We start from the raw sequence: 17,768 nt of genomic DNA, 5'->3' as shown, positions 1-17,768 counted from the left end.
TTTCACCATCGGAGCAAAGTCTCCAAAAAGGTGCTGCTTGGGAAAATTCATCTTGAATGGATTATTTTGTATTTATATTGTATAAAGAGATTTAAGTTTTACGCGATAAAGAGATTTAAGTTGGTCCCACTGGAACAGCGGTTAGGGCAATGACCTGGTAACAACTATTCACAGACATTTGTCTTTCCATTGAGAGTCTGGAAAAATATATTTCTATAGTTTATAGTTATTTTAAATACAGTTTTTGGGGGGCAAAAGGAAGATTAGTGGTTCAGTTTCCAGCTCTTCCACTCTTTGTGTCTAAGCGAACCCCAAACTTCGCTTGAGTGAGTCTGAGTGATGGATAAAAGCTCTTATCGCCTGTAGAATAAAGTGCTGTGTAAATCTGTGTGTATGTGTGTTTGGGTGAGTGTGGCTTTTAGTGTGAAAGCACTTGAAGTGGTTAAAAAAAGAAACAAAACAAAAGCGGTATATAAATATTGATCAATTTGCCATTTACCATAGTGACAGTAAAGAAATGGCTTTAAATAAGAAAAGGGACTCAGATTGGGATTTCTGTGACCCTGCTATATATCCCAGATTATAAGCAAGCCGTTCACACAAGTTTACACTGTAGGTTTTAGTGGAAAACCTGCAGAGATGATATTTATTCAGCTTAGTTTCACTTCATATTTTTTTCCATGATTATCCGTCAGTAGCTGCCCTGTGTTTAAGAACCACTCGTCGGCCCACTGAGACACCCCGAAAGTGGTGTCACTGCCATGCATTTCTATTTAGGGTCATGAAGCCACTTTTGCCCTTTGGTTATCAATGCTGTGCAGGTCAGTTCATGGTGCTTCAAGCTTAAAAAAGGATGATTAATTTCCAAAGCAAGATGTATTTCCAAAAACTTCTGTGCCGCAAAGTATTTCATAGACCTCTCTGTCAGATGTTATTATTGGGAGTTTGTCTTTGGTCGAAAACAGTGCACGTTTTCGGTAGAAGAAAGATCCAATGAAAACTCTCAGTGGGTCTGAGGATTATCTTGAGTAACTGATACGTGATTTCTGTTTCAGTTGAGGTTTTAAAAAGTTGTGTTTTTTGTCAGAAGCACAAGAAAATGAAATGCCATATCCCTCCGCTGTGTTTCAGCGATGACAGAAGTCTCACTGGTGAATATCTCACATTTAAAGTGCTGCTGAGGGGTTTAAAAAAATGGAGAAATCGGGAAAATGCTTCTCTGTGATTTGCATAAACACTGGCAGAATAAAGGCACATTATACAGCTATGCATGACCTATAACTGACAAACAGTTACTCAGAAGTGTTGACTTGTTTATATCATGTTATAGTATATTCTCGTGGCTCAAAGGCTTTAGGTTTTTTAAGCCTGTGTGTAAAAATGCATGTTGATGAGTTATGTTGTAACTCTCTGACTTTTCAAGCTCGCTGTCACAGGAGTCGTGTTTTCACAAACTCAGAAAGATGTTGCTCCTTTCTTCTTTTTTTCTGCTCTGTCAGACTTACTAATTGGTCTTTACTCGTGTGCAAAACCGCAGCTAATTCATTTACGAGGAACTGCACTAGGTTCTGTGAATCTTTAGTGCGCTGTCTTAACTTCTTCATATTTGCTTATATATCAGTATTTCTGAGAACTAAGCAAGGAGGGCAGCGCACAGTGAAGTGACACATTTATTCATTACAGAAGGCTACGTCTCTGACAGCTTCTGACAGGTTTCCAAGAACACAGTCATCACATCAGTGTTGGTAACCCCACAAGTAGTGCTAAGTGTGTGTGCGTTTCCCACATCCTCCATGATGCCACAGATAGAGCTGATAGTGAATGTGATCAGCTCTAGTGATCTCCTGCTGCATGAACTCCACCTATATGCACAGCTAGTCTGCGCAGAGGTGACTGTACCGAGTTATTCTCAGTGACGTGAATGTTTTTAAAGTAAACTAAACTTCAATGTCTGTAGTGATGATTAATTTTAAAGTTGCATTTTTAGCACAGCTGCTTTAAAAAAGGTTGCACAAATCTCAAAATGCTACTGCTGCCAGAGTTAAGTTCAAACATGATTCAGTTTGCATGAATGTTTTATTTTGTGATTACAGCTGCTCTCCGTCTATGTAATCCTCAGCAGGGACCTAAAGTTCTTATCGTGTTTTGGATCTGTTTTCTTTGCAAGCTAAAAGAGACCTCGTCAAAGAAAAAAGCTGGAGTTAGCTGGGGTTTAGAAAGTCTATTTCTGTCCCACCAGCTATGGAGGGCAAACTCAGGAGTGTTTATCTGCATGACACACGCAACAGGTGCTAGAATCAAGCAGCAGAGTGGAAAAACAATGCCAGCTGCAGCTGTATGTGTTCATAAAGTCGTTAAAAAGGGAACAATTTTTTCTGTACAAACATACCAGGAATTTGTGTACGGTAGCCAAGATTCAGGCGGCGCAGTAAGCTATTCATCTTAGATTATAAACACAATCCTGTAACATAAAATGTCCACTAAAAAACATGCAGACAGGCACAAAGAGGAAGATTAAAGCTGGCCATTTTCTGTAGCTAATATCAACAGACCAAAGCCAGAGTTAGTCTGTCTGCCCCAGTCTGCACAAAAGCATTTCTCATATGAAGTATTTGTGTTGTCATTAAATGTCAACCATGCAAATGAACACATGACATCTGTGTAGCTTCCTGAAATTACTAAAATAAACATTGCTTGCATGTAGTTGACATTTCTAGTAGAGCTGGGCGATATGAGATTTTTTCATATCACGATATGTTTTTTTCATTTCAGGCGATAACGATATCTATCACGATATAAGCCAAATAACTATATTTGTAAGATTTAAATGTGCCGTTGCTCACAAGTAAAATGTGAAATAATCAGCAGCTTGTTTTTATTTAAATATTTATTTCCCATAATAAGTTCAACAGGGTAGATGTACTTAAGGAACATGAGACTTTTTCAGATAAATAAAGGCAAATATTGCAAACTACACAAAAGGCAGCCACTAAAGCGTTTAAGTTTCAAAAGAGAACAAATGAAACAGACTAAATTGTCAATTCCACTTAGAAACAAAATATTAATTCTAAAAATAAATCTTAGTTTGCTTTACAGAAGAACAGACAAAACTGACTAACTTTTGTCAATATCAAATAAACTGAGAACTAAAAGGAAATTCTCAATCTCTCCTTGTTGTATAGCTTAGCTTTTCAAACACTTTTAACAGTTACTTTAGTCTGACAAAAGCCGAATGACGAATTAGCGCTTCCAGTCAGAGACTGAGGCTACGTCCACGGGTACACGGGTATTTTTGAAAACGGAGATTTTCCGTTTTCGTTTTAAAAAATAATCCCGTCCACACATAAAGGCAGAAATGAAGGAAAACGCTGCTATGAACATGCCAAAGCAGCAGGTGGCGCTAGATTCCTAACCGTGCAGAAATGTTGGCCAATCAGAAGTCTAGAAGCCTCGGTGGGAAAAAGTAAACAAAGCTGGGGCATAGAAGCAGAACCGAGTCGTATGTGTGGAGGGACAGTAACTGTGTGTATATGTAAGCATTTAAACACTGCAGAGAGTAGAATTAACAGTAACAGTATTGTAGAAATTCATTTCACCGAAACAATAACGTGGCGCACAGTGTGACGCATGCACCAGTTTATTGTATTTCCAGACTTGCTTTCGGCACAATTTACAGTGCACGCTACTCTGTTTTTTGTCAGACTTGAAATAGCCGAAATACCTTCACACTACGGAACTTCTTTGGCTCTTCCATTCGACAATCTCTCCGGCGTTGGAACCATCATCTGTTTTCTCTTCGGTCACGCTCGGTTGATTTTTCTAGTCGGCACACTCATTTCCTCCATTACCCGCTGGCTCCATTACCCGCTGGCTGCTTCCCAAACAAACACACGTGCGGCTTGGCACTTGTGCTGTACGTAACAAGTCACGCGACGTGACGCTGCGGCTGTGATTGGTTCGGCTCTGCGCTACTTAATTTGGATTGGCTGACCCTTTTTTTTTTTTTTTGAGGACAAGAGCGGCGAAGTCTATCGCGATAGCTTAATTTCTCTATCGAGTAAAAGTTATATCGCGATACATATCGTTATCGTTCTATCGCCCAGCTCTAATTTCTAGTTATATCACAGACGTGCACATCTTTTCTCTCGTAGTTTAAAGCTAACATAGTAGTTTTGTACTGTTTTCTTAAAGAAGGCCTGGATGCAGACGCTCAGTAGGTAGTGCAGGTAGTCTCTCTTTAAGCCAGCTTTCTGCTGATTGGCTGACCCTCGCAAACAGAAGATTGAGTAGTAGCTGGGCGGGGCTTCTATGCCCACGGAGATAACTGTATCAGGGATACTCCCTGTCCCATCTGGCTCACAGGGGTTACTTTTATATAGGTTGACCTCATTCTCTGAAACGTGGGTCATTATAAACATTAACTTTAATATGTCAGAACATTAGGAACAGCAAAATCATTTCTTTTTAATGTAAAAAAATCACAACCAATTAGGTTTGGAAAGTTAGTTTGGATTTGTTTCGAATGCTTTTTATGGAAAAATATAATATCATTAGAAGGAAACTTGGCTGGTGTAGTTTCTTGGTATATTTTGGAACAATAACATTCTGTTGCACAGAAGAATGGATCAGGTTTTGGATATAGGTCTCTGCTTGTTTAGTAAGATTATTTTACTGCGCTGTGTGAGTCCTTTTAAATGGAATATCAAAGACAAGAAAAGCACAAAACAAATCGTCAGTGATCCCGATGTCAAACCGGGGGAAGTACAGGCCGATGTGTTGGTTACTGTGATTGAGGTCATGACCTCCCATGCTTGAAGAGGGTCTGATGGGTCGTGCTCTAACCATTTAAGCTGTGTGTGTGTGTGTGTGTGTGTGTGTGTGTGTGTGTGTGTGTGTGTGTGTGTGTGTAGGATAACTGTGCACATACAGTTTGCAGAATCTCTCCAGAGACCAGTTTGGTAACCCTGCAGAGTCTAAAGTCAGTGCAGCACACACACACACAATGCATGCACCCCAGACAGCGTTGGCTACGGTGACCCTCGGAGGGATAGAGGAATGTTGAGTGTCAGTCAGTTGCTGTGCCGACGGCCTTGAGAAAGGGACCCTGGGAAGATTGTTTTGGACTCCAAACATCCTGTGTGTCACCCGTGTGTGTGGGTGTGTGCGCACAGACTGTAGATCTGTTTGTGTGGGTGAGAGGTTGCATGGTTGCATCTGCTGTCGTGTCTCTGTTTGTTTGTGCGCTACTTTCACCAACTGTTTACACCTGCTGCCATGTGTGTAAACCAAGGTGAAAGAAGAGTCATTACAATGTCTGAAAATTACTTTGTGTTTGATTTTTTTTTTTTTTTTTTTAAAAGAAAAGTTATTTTAATAGTAATTTATGATAGTATGGTGAAGGTGAAAATAATTCTTTTGGTACTTTAATGATGATATAAAAGTTAAAAAAAGCAGCTCACACGTTATTAAAGCATCTGTGTTTGTACAAATATGACCTGTAGGATTTGGATTAAATATGTAAAATAACCTATTTTAAAAAGTAATGCAAAAAGTACAAATATAATGAAAAATATAATAAAGGAGAGATTTTCAACTGTGGGGTTGCTGTAGCTCAGGGTAGAGCAGCTTATCTACTGATTGGAAGGTAGGCTCCCCCTAGTCTGCATCCCAAACATCCTTGGGCCAGATATTAACCCCAAGTTGCTCTCTGATGCATCCATCGGTATGAATGTGTGTGAATGGTAGTTAGTAAGCACTTAAAAGCATAGAAGACAGTGCTTGTGTGATTGGGGGAATGTGGCATGTTGTATACGGCGCTTTGAGTACTCCGGAAGAGTAGAAAAGTACTATATAAGAATCAGTCCATTTACCATTTAACTGCTAAAGATGCTGAGTAAGAACTGAAAAAATACTTATCTTCAATCAAAAATCGTTCCAAAAGACTTTCATTACAGTCCATTGATATTTGGGTTTTATGGGGGGGGGGGGCTGATGTAACCTATACATGGCAGTTATTACAAACTCAAGTTCATTTTTAGGAATTTGCAGCCCAGGATGTAGGCTGTATTGTCACTGCTGCATATCAGTGTTTCATATTTGTCATATCTGTGTGACTGTGCGTATGTTTGAAGTTGAAACATAGTAGTGAAAGTTGACTCAAAGTGAAAATTTGTGGTGTTGTATTATTACTGGCACTGATCACCATCAGCTTAATATTTCATAGTTGACATTCTCGTCCCAGAAAAACTGTATTATGAAAGGATTTACTTTAAATTGTCCTGCCATAATTACTTTGATTATCAGATAAACTGTAATTTATTTAGTTAAAAAGTCAAAATGATGGATAAAACATGACTCAGAGAATGTCTTTAAACAGTCATATTCAATTTACGGTAATAAAAAGCGCCCCCCAAAAAACAATCCTGCTGCTGGACTTGATTAAATTTGACATTTTGGTTCAATAAAAGTCATAATCTCGTATGTTCTTTCATCACCATCTGGATTTTAAACAGAAACGTATAACTTTTAGCCAAGTGTCGTTCATGTGGGGATGTCAAAGCTTCAAAAGACAGTTTTGGTGGGTTTAATCCGTAAATAATGTCTAATATATTTCAATAAAAGATAAATGATAACAGTAACGAGCCCGAACAAGCTGACACTGACAAAGTGTCACTGATAATGTTGAACGTTGTGAAATAAGATGATTTCCGGCCTCATTAAAAAGGGAAGTTTAATTCTGAGCTAAATTAGAATTAAGCTCAGATAGCATCACAGAGGCGTGTGATTGGTCCCAAATTCGATCACCACCATGACAGCAGCGCATGCAGCTTTGCGAGCACTCAGCAGCATGTAGCCGCCCTTTAACGCGGGCCAGAGGATCCACGCAACCAGTCCGGTATCAGTGTATATATGTTGTGTTTTACTGGTAAAACTTGAGCTTCTTTCTCTTGACTGTTTAAACCACCCACAATCAGATTGGATGCATCAATAATTTACAGAAAGTTGTCCTAAATAATTGCTAAAACAGTGAAAGTGGCAGTGTGCTGCAGCCTTGCGTTCTTCCGCAGTTGCAGGGTGAGGAACAGGCCATAGCCTCAAGGTCTGCTGGCAAAACAATGCAGCGAGCTGTCGAGACAAAGAGGAGCAGTAATTTAAGACATAAATGAAAAGCTTTCCCGTGGGCGCTATTGTATATTTACGCTTTCAATGTACTCAGTCTCTAGGGTTACTTGCGTCTGGATGTGGAGGAGGTCGATGCCAGGCAGTAGTTGGTACAAGCATAGCTTTTGTGTGTTGATTTCTCTCTAGTAATCAATCAAGCTGTGTAGTTGCTCGCAGACCTCACAGACGGGGTTTGAAGTTTTTGTCTGGGAGGGGGAGAAAACAGCAGAAGTGAGAATGTGCTGCTGTGACTCACATTTAAAGTCCCGGTCGTGGACAATGCTAAACCGACATTTTTAATGCTTTTTATTTGGTGCAAAACGAATTCAAACATATCAGGGACAGTAAATACAGTGGGGCAAAAAAGTATTTAGTCAGCCACCGATTGTGCAAGTTCCCCCACCTAAAATGATGACAGAGGTCAGTAATTTGCACCAGAGGTACACTTCAACTGTGAGAGACAGAATGTGAAAAAAAAAAATCCATGAATCCACATGGTAGGATTTGTAAAGAATGTATTCGTAAATCAGGGTGGAAAATAAGTATTTGGTCAATAACAAAAATACAACTCAATACTTTGTAACATAACCTTTGTTGGCAATAACAGAGGTCAAACGTTTACTATAGGTCTTTACCAGGTTTGCACACACAGTAGCTGGTATTTTGGCCCATTCCTCCATGCAGATCTTCTCGAGAGCAGTGATGTTTTGGGGCTGTCGCCGAGCAACACGGACTTTCAACTCCCGCCACAGATTTTCTATGGGGTTGAGGTCTGGAGACTGGCTAGGCCACTCCAGGACTTTCAAATGCTTCTTACGGAGCCACTCCTTTGTTGCCCGGGCGGTGTGTTTTGGATCATTGTCATGTTGGAAGACCCAGCCTCGTTTCATCTTCAAAGTTCTCACTGATGGAAGGAGGTTTTGGCTCAAAATCTCACGATACATGGCCCCATTCATTCTGTCCTTAACACGGATCAGTCGTCCTGTCCCCTTGGCAGAAAAACAGCCCCATAGCATGATGTTTCCACCCCCATGCTTCACAGTAGGTATGGTGTTCTTGGGATGCAACTCAGTATTCTTCTTCCTCCAAACACGACGAGTTGAGTTTATACCAAAAAGTTCTACTTTGGTTTCATCTGACCACATGACATTCTCCCAATCCTCTGCTGTATCATCCATGTGCTCTCTGGCAAACTTCAGACGGGCCTGGACATGCACTGGCTTCAGCAGCGGAACACGTCTGGCACTGCGGGATTTGATTCCCTGCCGTTGTAGTGTGTTACTGATGGTGACCTTTGTTACTTTGGTCCCAGCTCTCTGCAGGTCATTCACCAGGTCCCCCCGTGTGGTTCTGGGATCTTTGCTCACCGTTCTCATGATCATTTTGACCCCACGGGATGAGATCTTGCGTGGAGCCCCAGATCGAGGGAGATTATCAGTGGTCTTGTATGTCTTCCATTTTCTGATGATTGCTCCCACAGTTGATTTTTTCACACCAAGCTGCTTGCCTATTGTAGATTCACTCTTCCCAGTCTGGTGCAGGTCTACAATACTTTTCCTGGTGTCCTTCGAAAGCTCTTTGGTCTTGGCCATGGCGGAGTTTGGAGTCTGACTGTTTGAGGCTGTGGACAGGTGTCTTTTATACAGATGATGAGTTCAAACAGGTGCCATTCATACAGGTAACGAGTGGGGGACAGAAAAGCTTCTTACAGAAGACGTTACAGGTCTGTGAGAGCCAGAGATTTTCCTTGTTTGAGGTGACCAAATACTTATTTTCCACCCTGATTTACGAATAAATTCTTTACAAATCCTACCATGTGAATTCATGGATTTTTTTTTTCACATTCTGTCTCTCACAGTTGAAGTGTACCTCTGGTGCAAATTACTGACCTCTGTCATCATTTTAAGTGGGGGAACTTGCACAATTGGTGGCTGACTAAATACTTTTTTGCCCCACTGTAGCTGTTACTGCATTCTCTGTTAATTATTATAACATCTAAAGCACTTCTGGATGGATGCAAACTGCATTTCGTTGCCCTGTACCTGTGCATGTGCAATGACAATAAAGTTGAATTCTATTCTATTCTATTCTATTCTATTCTATGTCACGAATCAACAGGCCTCTGCACAAAGTTGTGCAAAAGGACCCCACTCCTCTCGCATCACACTGTAGTGCTGCTTGTGTTTTTAGGTGTTTTGCATCACTTCGACATCACTTTGCATGTCTTTATGGACATTGCACTTTAAAAAAAATATATTTTCCATCATCAGACAGTAGTTTCAGAACAGAGCATTGTCAGGGCTACATAGCTTCAGGGGCTGTTTCCTACTTGTACTCACACCAATGTTAAGTCGACATAGTAACCAGCTGGCAGTGTGCTGAGCAGCAGCTACAAAAGAGCACTATGTGTGGGTTTTTTTGTTGTTGTTGGGGTTTTTTAATGGTATCATATAGAGCAGCGGTGTTAAACATAAGGCTCGGGGGCCAGAATCGGCCCCACTGGACTGCTCTGGAAAAAAGGAGTGCATAGATTTTAGTTTTAACTATATTTTCATAACTTTTACAATTTCTCTATTGATAAAGATTCCTAATTACACCAAAGCAATTAAGCAATTGATAAACAGTTAAATGATAACTTTTCAACATTTACTGTATTAATTTGTGGGGTTTTTTACTGTGGGTTTACAGGACAGTCTGGCCAACTTTACACAGTTATAATTTTTTTTGATGGTCCGGCCCCTTTGATCATAATAGTCAGTACTTTGTTTTAATGCTGTTGTTGCACATGTGGTTAATAAAGCCAGGCCCATTTTTAGACCTAATTCTTGCTAACATGGCTGTTGCTTATGGGGGTATTTTTAAAAATCCTGAGGACACAAGTTCATATATTTACGTCTACATCAGTCATTGTACATGTAGGTCAGTTGTGCTAGACATAGGCAGTACCTGTCTGAACATAGGTACCACCAAAAAAACCAAAACTTGCTTCTGTGATGCTGGTTCCTGCAGTGTAAAGATACAAAACATGGTAGTCTTGTTTAAAAAGTTATAGGAACAATAAAAACGTTTTTATGGGTAGAAAGCTGCTATTTTTAGTCCGTTTGTATCCCTTACATGATCATTGTGCATCTTTTTGGGCAGGCTAATGTTTCCTCATCTTCTCAACACTAATGTGTTCCATAAGTTACAAAATGAAGATAATTTTATATTCATAGAGAACTGAAACTAGAGTTTGAGACCATAAACTCATGAGGAAAGTATTTAAAAAGGCCACAAATCGATACTTTATGTTGTGAACTTCTTTTTTTGTTTCTTCGATCCTGCTGGAAGTTAGAAAGATCGCAGTGTTGAATCTCTTCCTCATAGCATCTGTGGCTGTGGTTGTCTTTTATATACGGTTTATGACACTAACAAGACTGCTGTGTTCTTTCCTTTGACTCTGCCGAGGGAGGGGCGGGGGTCACCACAGGTGAGCAGAAAGAAAAAGAGACCTAGACCTCTGCACTTCTTTGAGAGCTTTAAAACATTAACACTCACGCAGTTCGTAAATGCTCTGACTGTTTTCCCACATTACTCACCGGTTCTGTTGGAGATGGGTCCAGATTTAAAAATGAAAGAAAAACAGCAAAGACTGCGCCTTGTGTGTGTGTGTGTGTGTGCGCGTGTGCGTGCGTACACTCTCCAGGGAGTATTACAGGCTGCAGCAGTTTGCAGTAATAGGAAATGCGCTGTGAGCTTGAACTTGCTCCCTCGATGAAGTTGATTCACAGAAATCAGGCCTGTTACGTTGTTGCTCAACCAGTCAGACATCTGCTGAATGTTTTTTCTTCTTCTGTTTTTTTCCCCTCCACAGACACACATGGTTCCTCAAAGATGCTCCTAGTCAGGCTCTCATTCATATTCACACAATAAATTCTTCTCAATGAGTCACTCTCTGCGCGAATGTTCACCAACACACACACCCAGAGTGAGAGTGACTGATAGCATTAGTTGTTGCACATCCGGTGCAGTTTTAACTCGCATTTGTAAATTAGTCTGCAGCTGCAGTCAATCTGCCTGTTGCTTTCTTGATTAACTGCATGCCGTGTTAAATGATAAAAAAACAACAACAACGTACAAATGTCTCTCTTCTTCTTTTTTGGGGCTGCAGATGCTCAGACTCTAGTGCAAAGCTCAAATATAATCTCTTTAGATCATTTTAAGTAGAAAGAAGCTGACAAAATGATAAAGAGATATTTTATTCTTCCTTTGATGAGCTGATGATATTCAAGCCACCGATTTATCACGCATCCCTGCTTTGGCACGATGCATGAGGTGGCGTAAAAGAGGCTGAGGTTGAGTCAAACAGAAAAACAAACAGAAATGTGGCACATAGATCAGATTTCAGATAGATCAAAGAAGGGGTATCGGAGGGGTCAGATGTAGGTACGCACTCCCAGATAATCATCACCTGAATCCTCTGAGCTTTACAGTAAGTTTCACCTCATTGCTTGGCTGCCCAGGCTCAAGCTTTACTGTTGTGGTTCATTATCGAGGTGAGCTCTACAAATCCCCCTGCTCAGTGCTCAGCACCGAGACAGTCAGCGACTCACCGATCCACACTGAAGTATTTAGCAGATATTTCCCTCGGGAGTTGGTAGAGACCAAAGGCAGAGCTAAGACAGAGTGAATATTGAATTCAGCAAGACTTGAAATGAGCCATGATGTTGGCTCTGTGGCTGCCAGATGTGTTGGTAGCAACTGACCTATAAGGTGATGTTTAAAACTTGTGTTCACTGCCCCCAAGTGGCCAAAGAAAAGCAGGATTATTCAGTGCACAGTTTTGTCACTTCTTATTTCTAAATTAATAATCCATTTTTTAAACTTTGATTAATATTAGCTTTCAAACTCAGCTTCCAATTTGTTATCAGACAACATGATTATTTTCATACGAATCTTGTAAAAAAAAAATCATTTTTTTGCATTGTTGTTTTTCTCTTAGACTGTATATTTATGTCATCTTTCTGGCTTTATCTCAATCTTTCTACAGGGGAAATTATTAGAAAGCCTGAAACTTGTAACGCTGATGTAAATTTCTGTGAACATACTCGACTGAAATACAGCTGCGGCAGCAATTTGGTGCGAGCTCCCTTTAATCGGTTCCTCTTGCACTGACTCAGGTTCTCTAAATGAGTCACATCCTTGACCTGTCTGCGTCATTGTGCTTTTTAGTGATAATATTAGACACTGTGGTTGAAACTCATAGCATTAAGGGTTGTGAGGGAGAAAGGTAACTATTCTTTTGATGAGTGCGCTCCTGTGTTGTTTTATGCGTGTGCAAAAGATTAACATATGCATTCCTCGGGCTCATGCACTGTCACATGCGCTCAAACTCATGCGGTGCACAAAGCAGTGGAATTTGTCCTCCCTGCACTTTCTTTTGCCCTCCGTTCCTCCCTCTTACCCACCCACCCGATGCCGTGTCTTTTACTGTCTTGTCTGTTTCCTTTCGCTGCTTCTGCTCTCTCACGGTGCTGATTTAGTTAGCTTCCATTATTGTGCAAGTCTGTTTAATTACACAGTTTCACTTCGCGGGCAATTTGATGCTCTTCGTCTGGCTGGTGATGTGCTTTTCACAGGAACTGAACAGATCATGTGAAGAAATGCTTCACAGCATGGACTACACCGGAGTTCACTTAGTTGTGACGCATTTATTAAGGCACTTGCAGCACTAACTGCTGCACTTCGGAGATCCACTTCGTCTTGCAGTTCGACAGCATGGCTGACAAAGAAAACAAGCAGATACAAATCACCATTTCTGGTCAAAACGTTAAGACAAAAAGCTGAATTTAATGCACAGATGCAGACAGTCATGCAATCTGGAAACCCACAGGCTAACTTCTCGCATTGGCTATGAACACAGATTAATTTGATAAAGATAAATTGATGTCAGTGCTTTTGAGATTACATTTCTGCGTGTGCACTATTTACCTTCATGCAACCAATGCTCCCTTAAATATGTTTGCTTAGTATTTAAATGCACTGGCATTTATATAGCAGTATTTACCACTCAAAGCACCTGCAAGCCACATTTAGCCATTCAGTGCTTTCTTTTGTACACTTCACACACCTTATCTAGTTCTCATACCTGAAAAATTTGGAATCATCAGTAAAGCCAACATGTATGTCTTCTGAGCCGAAGGCCGAAGGAGAACATGCAAACTCCACACAGAAATATAACTTGGATCGTTGCAGAAATCTTGTCCCTTACATGAGACAGATTCAACAATTTAGGATTTGCGTTTTGAAACGTTTGTCAAACACAGCTGGGTGTGACAGATGTTAGCTTGGACTGAGGGGAGTTTGCGGGCCACACTTTTTAATAATTGTCAGATAAATCGATAAGGTAAAGAGTCACGAGTTGTCACTATAGCTTGTGATTACGTTCACTCTTAAATTTTGCTCTTTATCTCCAATTTTGGATTATTGTGAAAATAATCAGAAGTTCAATCCAGAACTTTGCTTTTCTCATATTCTGTTCTGTATGACCAAGTTTGCACTCGCACACATGCAGTAACAGAAACTAGTGATGAGAGCCGTGTTCTTCTTCATGACGCCTGACTACTAAATGTCAAGGTTTGACAGGATTTGACATTTCCAGTTGTCAAACATGAAAATACTGTATGCAGCTGACACGCTGTAGTTTTTAAACTTTTCATAGTAGCTGCTGATGTTCTTGTCTACATGTGTTTCTCTCAGTTGTCACTCAGCCTTCGTTTCAGCAGTGACTTCTGTCCCAGACATGCCGCGGGCACTTTACACATGGCTGACTGAGTCATTCGTCCATGCATGTGTGTTTGTTTATGCCATTGGCTCTGTTACCACTCGTTTGGATGTAGGGGTTCGGAGGCTCTTCAGAGCTGTTTTAGTGGATTTTTTGTGTGTGTATCTGTTCAGCATTCTTTAAAAATAAATTTTTTCCCCCAAAAATGTGTCTTCGTGGATTGTTTTAAAAAATAAAAACTAAAGCGAGGTCCAGTGCAAACTGCTCCAGGTAAAGTATGTCACAAGTCAGCAACAGCTGTGTGGAGTCATATGAAAGCAGCCTGGGATGGAGTATTTTTGCTTTCAAGATCCTTTCGCATCATCATCCTTTTGTCCAGCTGGCTTCAGGTTCACCTGACTGGGAGGGGATTTTGAGAAGTTTAAAATATGTGTATTTTTTAATAATAATAATAATAATACATTTTATTTGAGGGCGCCTTTCAGAAACCCAAGGTCACCTTACAAAAAACACAATTAATAAAAGGAACAGTAGTCATAAAATACATAAAATAAGTTACAATTTTAGTATATTGAAGCCTGGATCCTTTCTGGTTTTGTTGGTGGTTAATAAACTCGCAGTGTCATAAGTTCATGCTGAGGGCCTCGGGTCAAACAGCCACCAGAAAGCCCCTCATATCTCATTTAGGTTTCTTCAAACACAGCCAGCCTTCAAGCCCCGCTGCGGGAGCTTGCGTCACGCTCGTTTGTGTCCCGTGGTATTTTTAGCCTAATTGGTCAACATTAAAATAAATCTACAGAGGTGATCGCACAAGTGCAAACTGCCTCTAATCAAAATAGAAAAAGGCCCCAGTGCACAAACGAGTCCTTACTTGGCAGCCTTCTTAAATGTTACCCATGACAGCCAGATTGAGCTGAGTAGTACACAGTGTTGCATGACATCCTTTTTTGGGGGGCAATTTCCTGTTTGGAACAGTCTCTACTTCTCAGAAAAGGAAAACCAAATGAGTAACAAATCTACACAGACCATGAAAGTTTGACCACTGCACGCTTTAAGCTAAGTTAAAGAAGACGTTTGCGTGGAAAAAATGTTTCCATTTTGTTTAAAAGACGATGGGCTGATTGTGTTTTTCTTATAATACTTGAGTGTTGAAATGTGATGTATGTCACCGACACATCATCTGCTATGCAAAAACAATGGAGGTAAAAGGATTTTCTTTGAAAAACCAGGCTTCCTCGTACACTACCTGCAGCAACCCTGACCTGTTTCTTTCAAAGAATTTGGCACATGCTCATATCTGATGACTCATTTTGCACTTTTGATACTTGCACAAGCCCATTTAAAAATGTGTTAAAGATTATCAGGCCAGCTTATGAGGAAGGTTGACGGCGTGCATACAATTGTGAAACCCTTTTTTTTTCTCCGTTTCTTTCCCTTTTATGTGTTCATCAGAGGAATTACTCTCATGTATCAGACGCTAATTATGTACTCACTGTGTGTTTCAGGCCTCCAGTCCCAAGCTGACGACTCACTGCTCAGATATCCAAGAGGTCCGGCGTTGCAACCGGCTGGAGATGCCTGACAACTTTAACACGTTTGTTCTAAAGGTTTGTACACGATTACAGCTAAATGGAAAAATGATGCTTCCTAAGAGAAGCTGTAGTTTGGGACTCTGACCGCTGAGTTGTTTATATCCAGATTGCTTAGATCTTCACCGTTCAGCCAGAACAGGATAAACACTGTCATTTCAAAACTCACGAAGTGGACTGACAAAGTAGACGTTGCTGGTTTGAAGTGAAACGATATTCCACCATAAAGTCTCTTTTTTTTACCCACCAGCTGCTCAGCTCTCCATCAAACATAAACCCACTCAAACAGACAGCGGTGTTGCTGCACTCCAGCCGTTTTTTTTTTATTTTATCTGCAGCGATATTTGAATGGCATTTTGTTTGTTTATCGAGCACATTCGTGCACAGCAGAGGATTACAGCCTTTGTTCACAGCGAAGAAGCAAACTACAAAGTTTTCACAGCCACAGGAGCGAGTATTTGATAGCGGTTTTGCACATCAGTGGTGAAAAGTGTTAACTTTCACTGTTGTCTTCTTTTTTAGTAAATTTAACAAAAAGCTCTCATGCCTTTGTTTTTTATTTCAAAAGTTCTGCTTCACCCAGAGGCTCTTGATATTGATAGTATCTCTCCTTACCAAGGAAATGCTTTCCTGTAGCAGGTGCAGGCAGCTTTTCTTTGTTTTTAATTGGAGCACAGTAAGCACACCTTCCCTCGAGCTATTTGCCTTTTTAACGGTAAACCTTTTGAAATTTAACAGAACATTTTGTTATGAGGGTTTTTTTTCTTCTTTGTACTTATTAAATTGCGGTGGTTACATTAGTATGCAGTGTTTTATTGCCCTGTGCTTTCCTTCCTGTTACACTATTAATTCTGTTGTAGTGAAAATAAACGAAAAAGCTCTAAGTAAGTGCAGAGGTTCAGGGCATTTTATGCATTTGCATCATGTCCATTTTGTGTAGCCTGTTTTTTTTTTAAGCATCTTTATCTCTGCAGGTTAATCGAGGTAGCCTGATATTTGAGACGGACAACGAGCAGCAGGTCAGCTCCTGGACCACAGAGCTAAAAGAGTGCATCAGCAGCAGGTGAGAGATGTGTAAACACAAAACAAGGACAGATGTTTGTGTGATCTGACTTACACGTGTCTCATTTCTTTACTCGTTCTTTGTTTTTATGAGTGTAAATTGACTGAAGATCGAATCAAAAACTAAATATCACACAAGAGACTCAAAGTATATTCAGTCAAGCTCTGTAACGTCACAGAGGAGTAGCGACAGGTCTGCAACCCCCTGGTAACCTAGAGAAAACTTTGTTTATGGTTTAAAGTGTAGAAGATTACATCTATCAATCACATTAGTTATATAGTGCAGAACGAGCATTTTTATTCTCAGCTTGCTGTGGGTACTTCCTTGCTGTACTTTCACTTCTGAGTGGAAAGTGGAGACACACTGACATGCCAGCTTTGGCCAATCTCAGCTTTGTTCACTGATATCAGTACATTGGTAGTGTTAGGTAGCATTTTTAAAATGATATTTTTAAAAAGTCAAAAAATCTTACCTGCCAAATTGTTATTTTAAACACGAGCGTCAGCCCAGAAATTCACATCGCGAGAGGAAATATTTAACACTTGGCTGTTTTTAGTGTTTGTGGGTGTGTTGGATGTTTACTTGTCCTGAGGTATGTGTTTGCAAAAGGAAGTGAGAATAAATGTTGATGTATGTGCATATGTAGACAAACAGGTGTGTGTGTGTGCGGCCTCGAGCGTATTTATCTTTTCTTGAACTGCACAGTTTGTATTCGCTCTGGTTTGTCCGTACAGCTTTGTGCTGGTTTCAACTTTACTGCATTTGAAGTATTCCTCCTAACTGATCAGTCAACAGCACCATTAGTCAACTTAGTGCTCGCTGCACACCTTTGAGAGGTAACGTATGATGTTTAGAGGGAACGTGTAGCAGTAAATGTAGCTTTTCAAAGGTTAAAGTAGGAGACGGCTTTAAGAGCCCTGAAGGCCCTGTTATTAAGATCTTTCATGTGGTGCTTCATTTCCTATCAATTCTCTACTTTGCACGGAAAGAATGAAGAAATCTCTTTGAATTTTAAAGAAATGGGAAAAGTAAGAAGAGTAGAAGTCATGCAAGAAGACAGAATTATCAGTCATCTTCTAAAAGGAGATGCAGACCGCACTGTTGAAGCTACTTCTGTTAAGCAGTAATCAGTGCAAACTGTACTCACAGGAATACCCAATCCTGGAATAAAACTTAGTGGTACACAGGTTTT

General features: G+C 40.4%; 1 protein-coding gene across 4 annotated transcripts in view; it reads left to right on the top strand.

Annotated features, from left to right (window-relative positions):
- sh2b3 (SH2B adaptor protein 3) overlaps window positions 1–17,768 on the top strand; it is a 73,477-nt gene that overhangs the window by 43,310 nt on the left and 12,399 nt on the right. For all 4 annotated transcript variants that reach the window (XM_004547101.6, XM_004547102.5, XM_004547103.5 and 1 more), the window contains exons 3-4: window positions 15,430–15,531; window positions 16,488–16,576. In XM_004547101.6, coding sequence (XP_004547158.1) covers window positions 15,430–15,531; window positions 16,488–16,576 — 191 coding nt within the window. The remainder of the gene's footprint in view (window positions 1–15,429; window positions 15,532–16,487; window positions 16,577–17,768) is intronic.

This window comes from Maylandia zebra, linkage group LG12 (genome assembly GCF_041146795.1).
Source record: "Maylandia zebra isolate NMK-2024a linkage group LG12, Mzebra_GT3a, whole genome shotgun sequence".
In the NCBI taxonomy this organism is placed as follows: domain Eukaryota; kingdom Metazoa; phylum Chordata; class Actinopteri; order Cichliformes; family Cichlidae; genus Maylandia; species Maylandia zebra.
The sequence above is the reverse complement of the archived record's forward strand: the minus strand, read 5'-3'. Positions and strand labels throughout refer to the sequence as shown.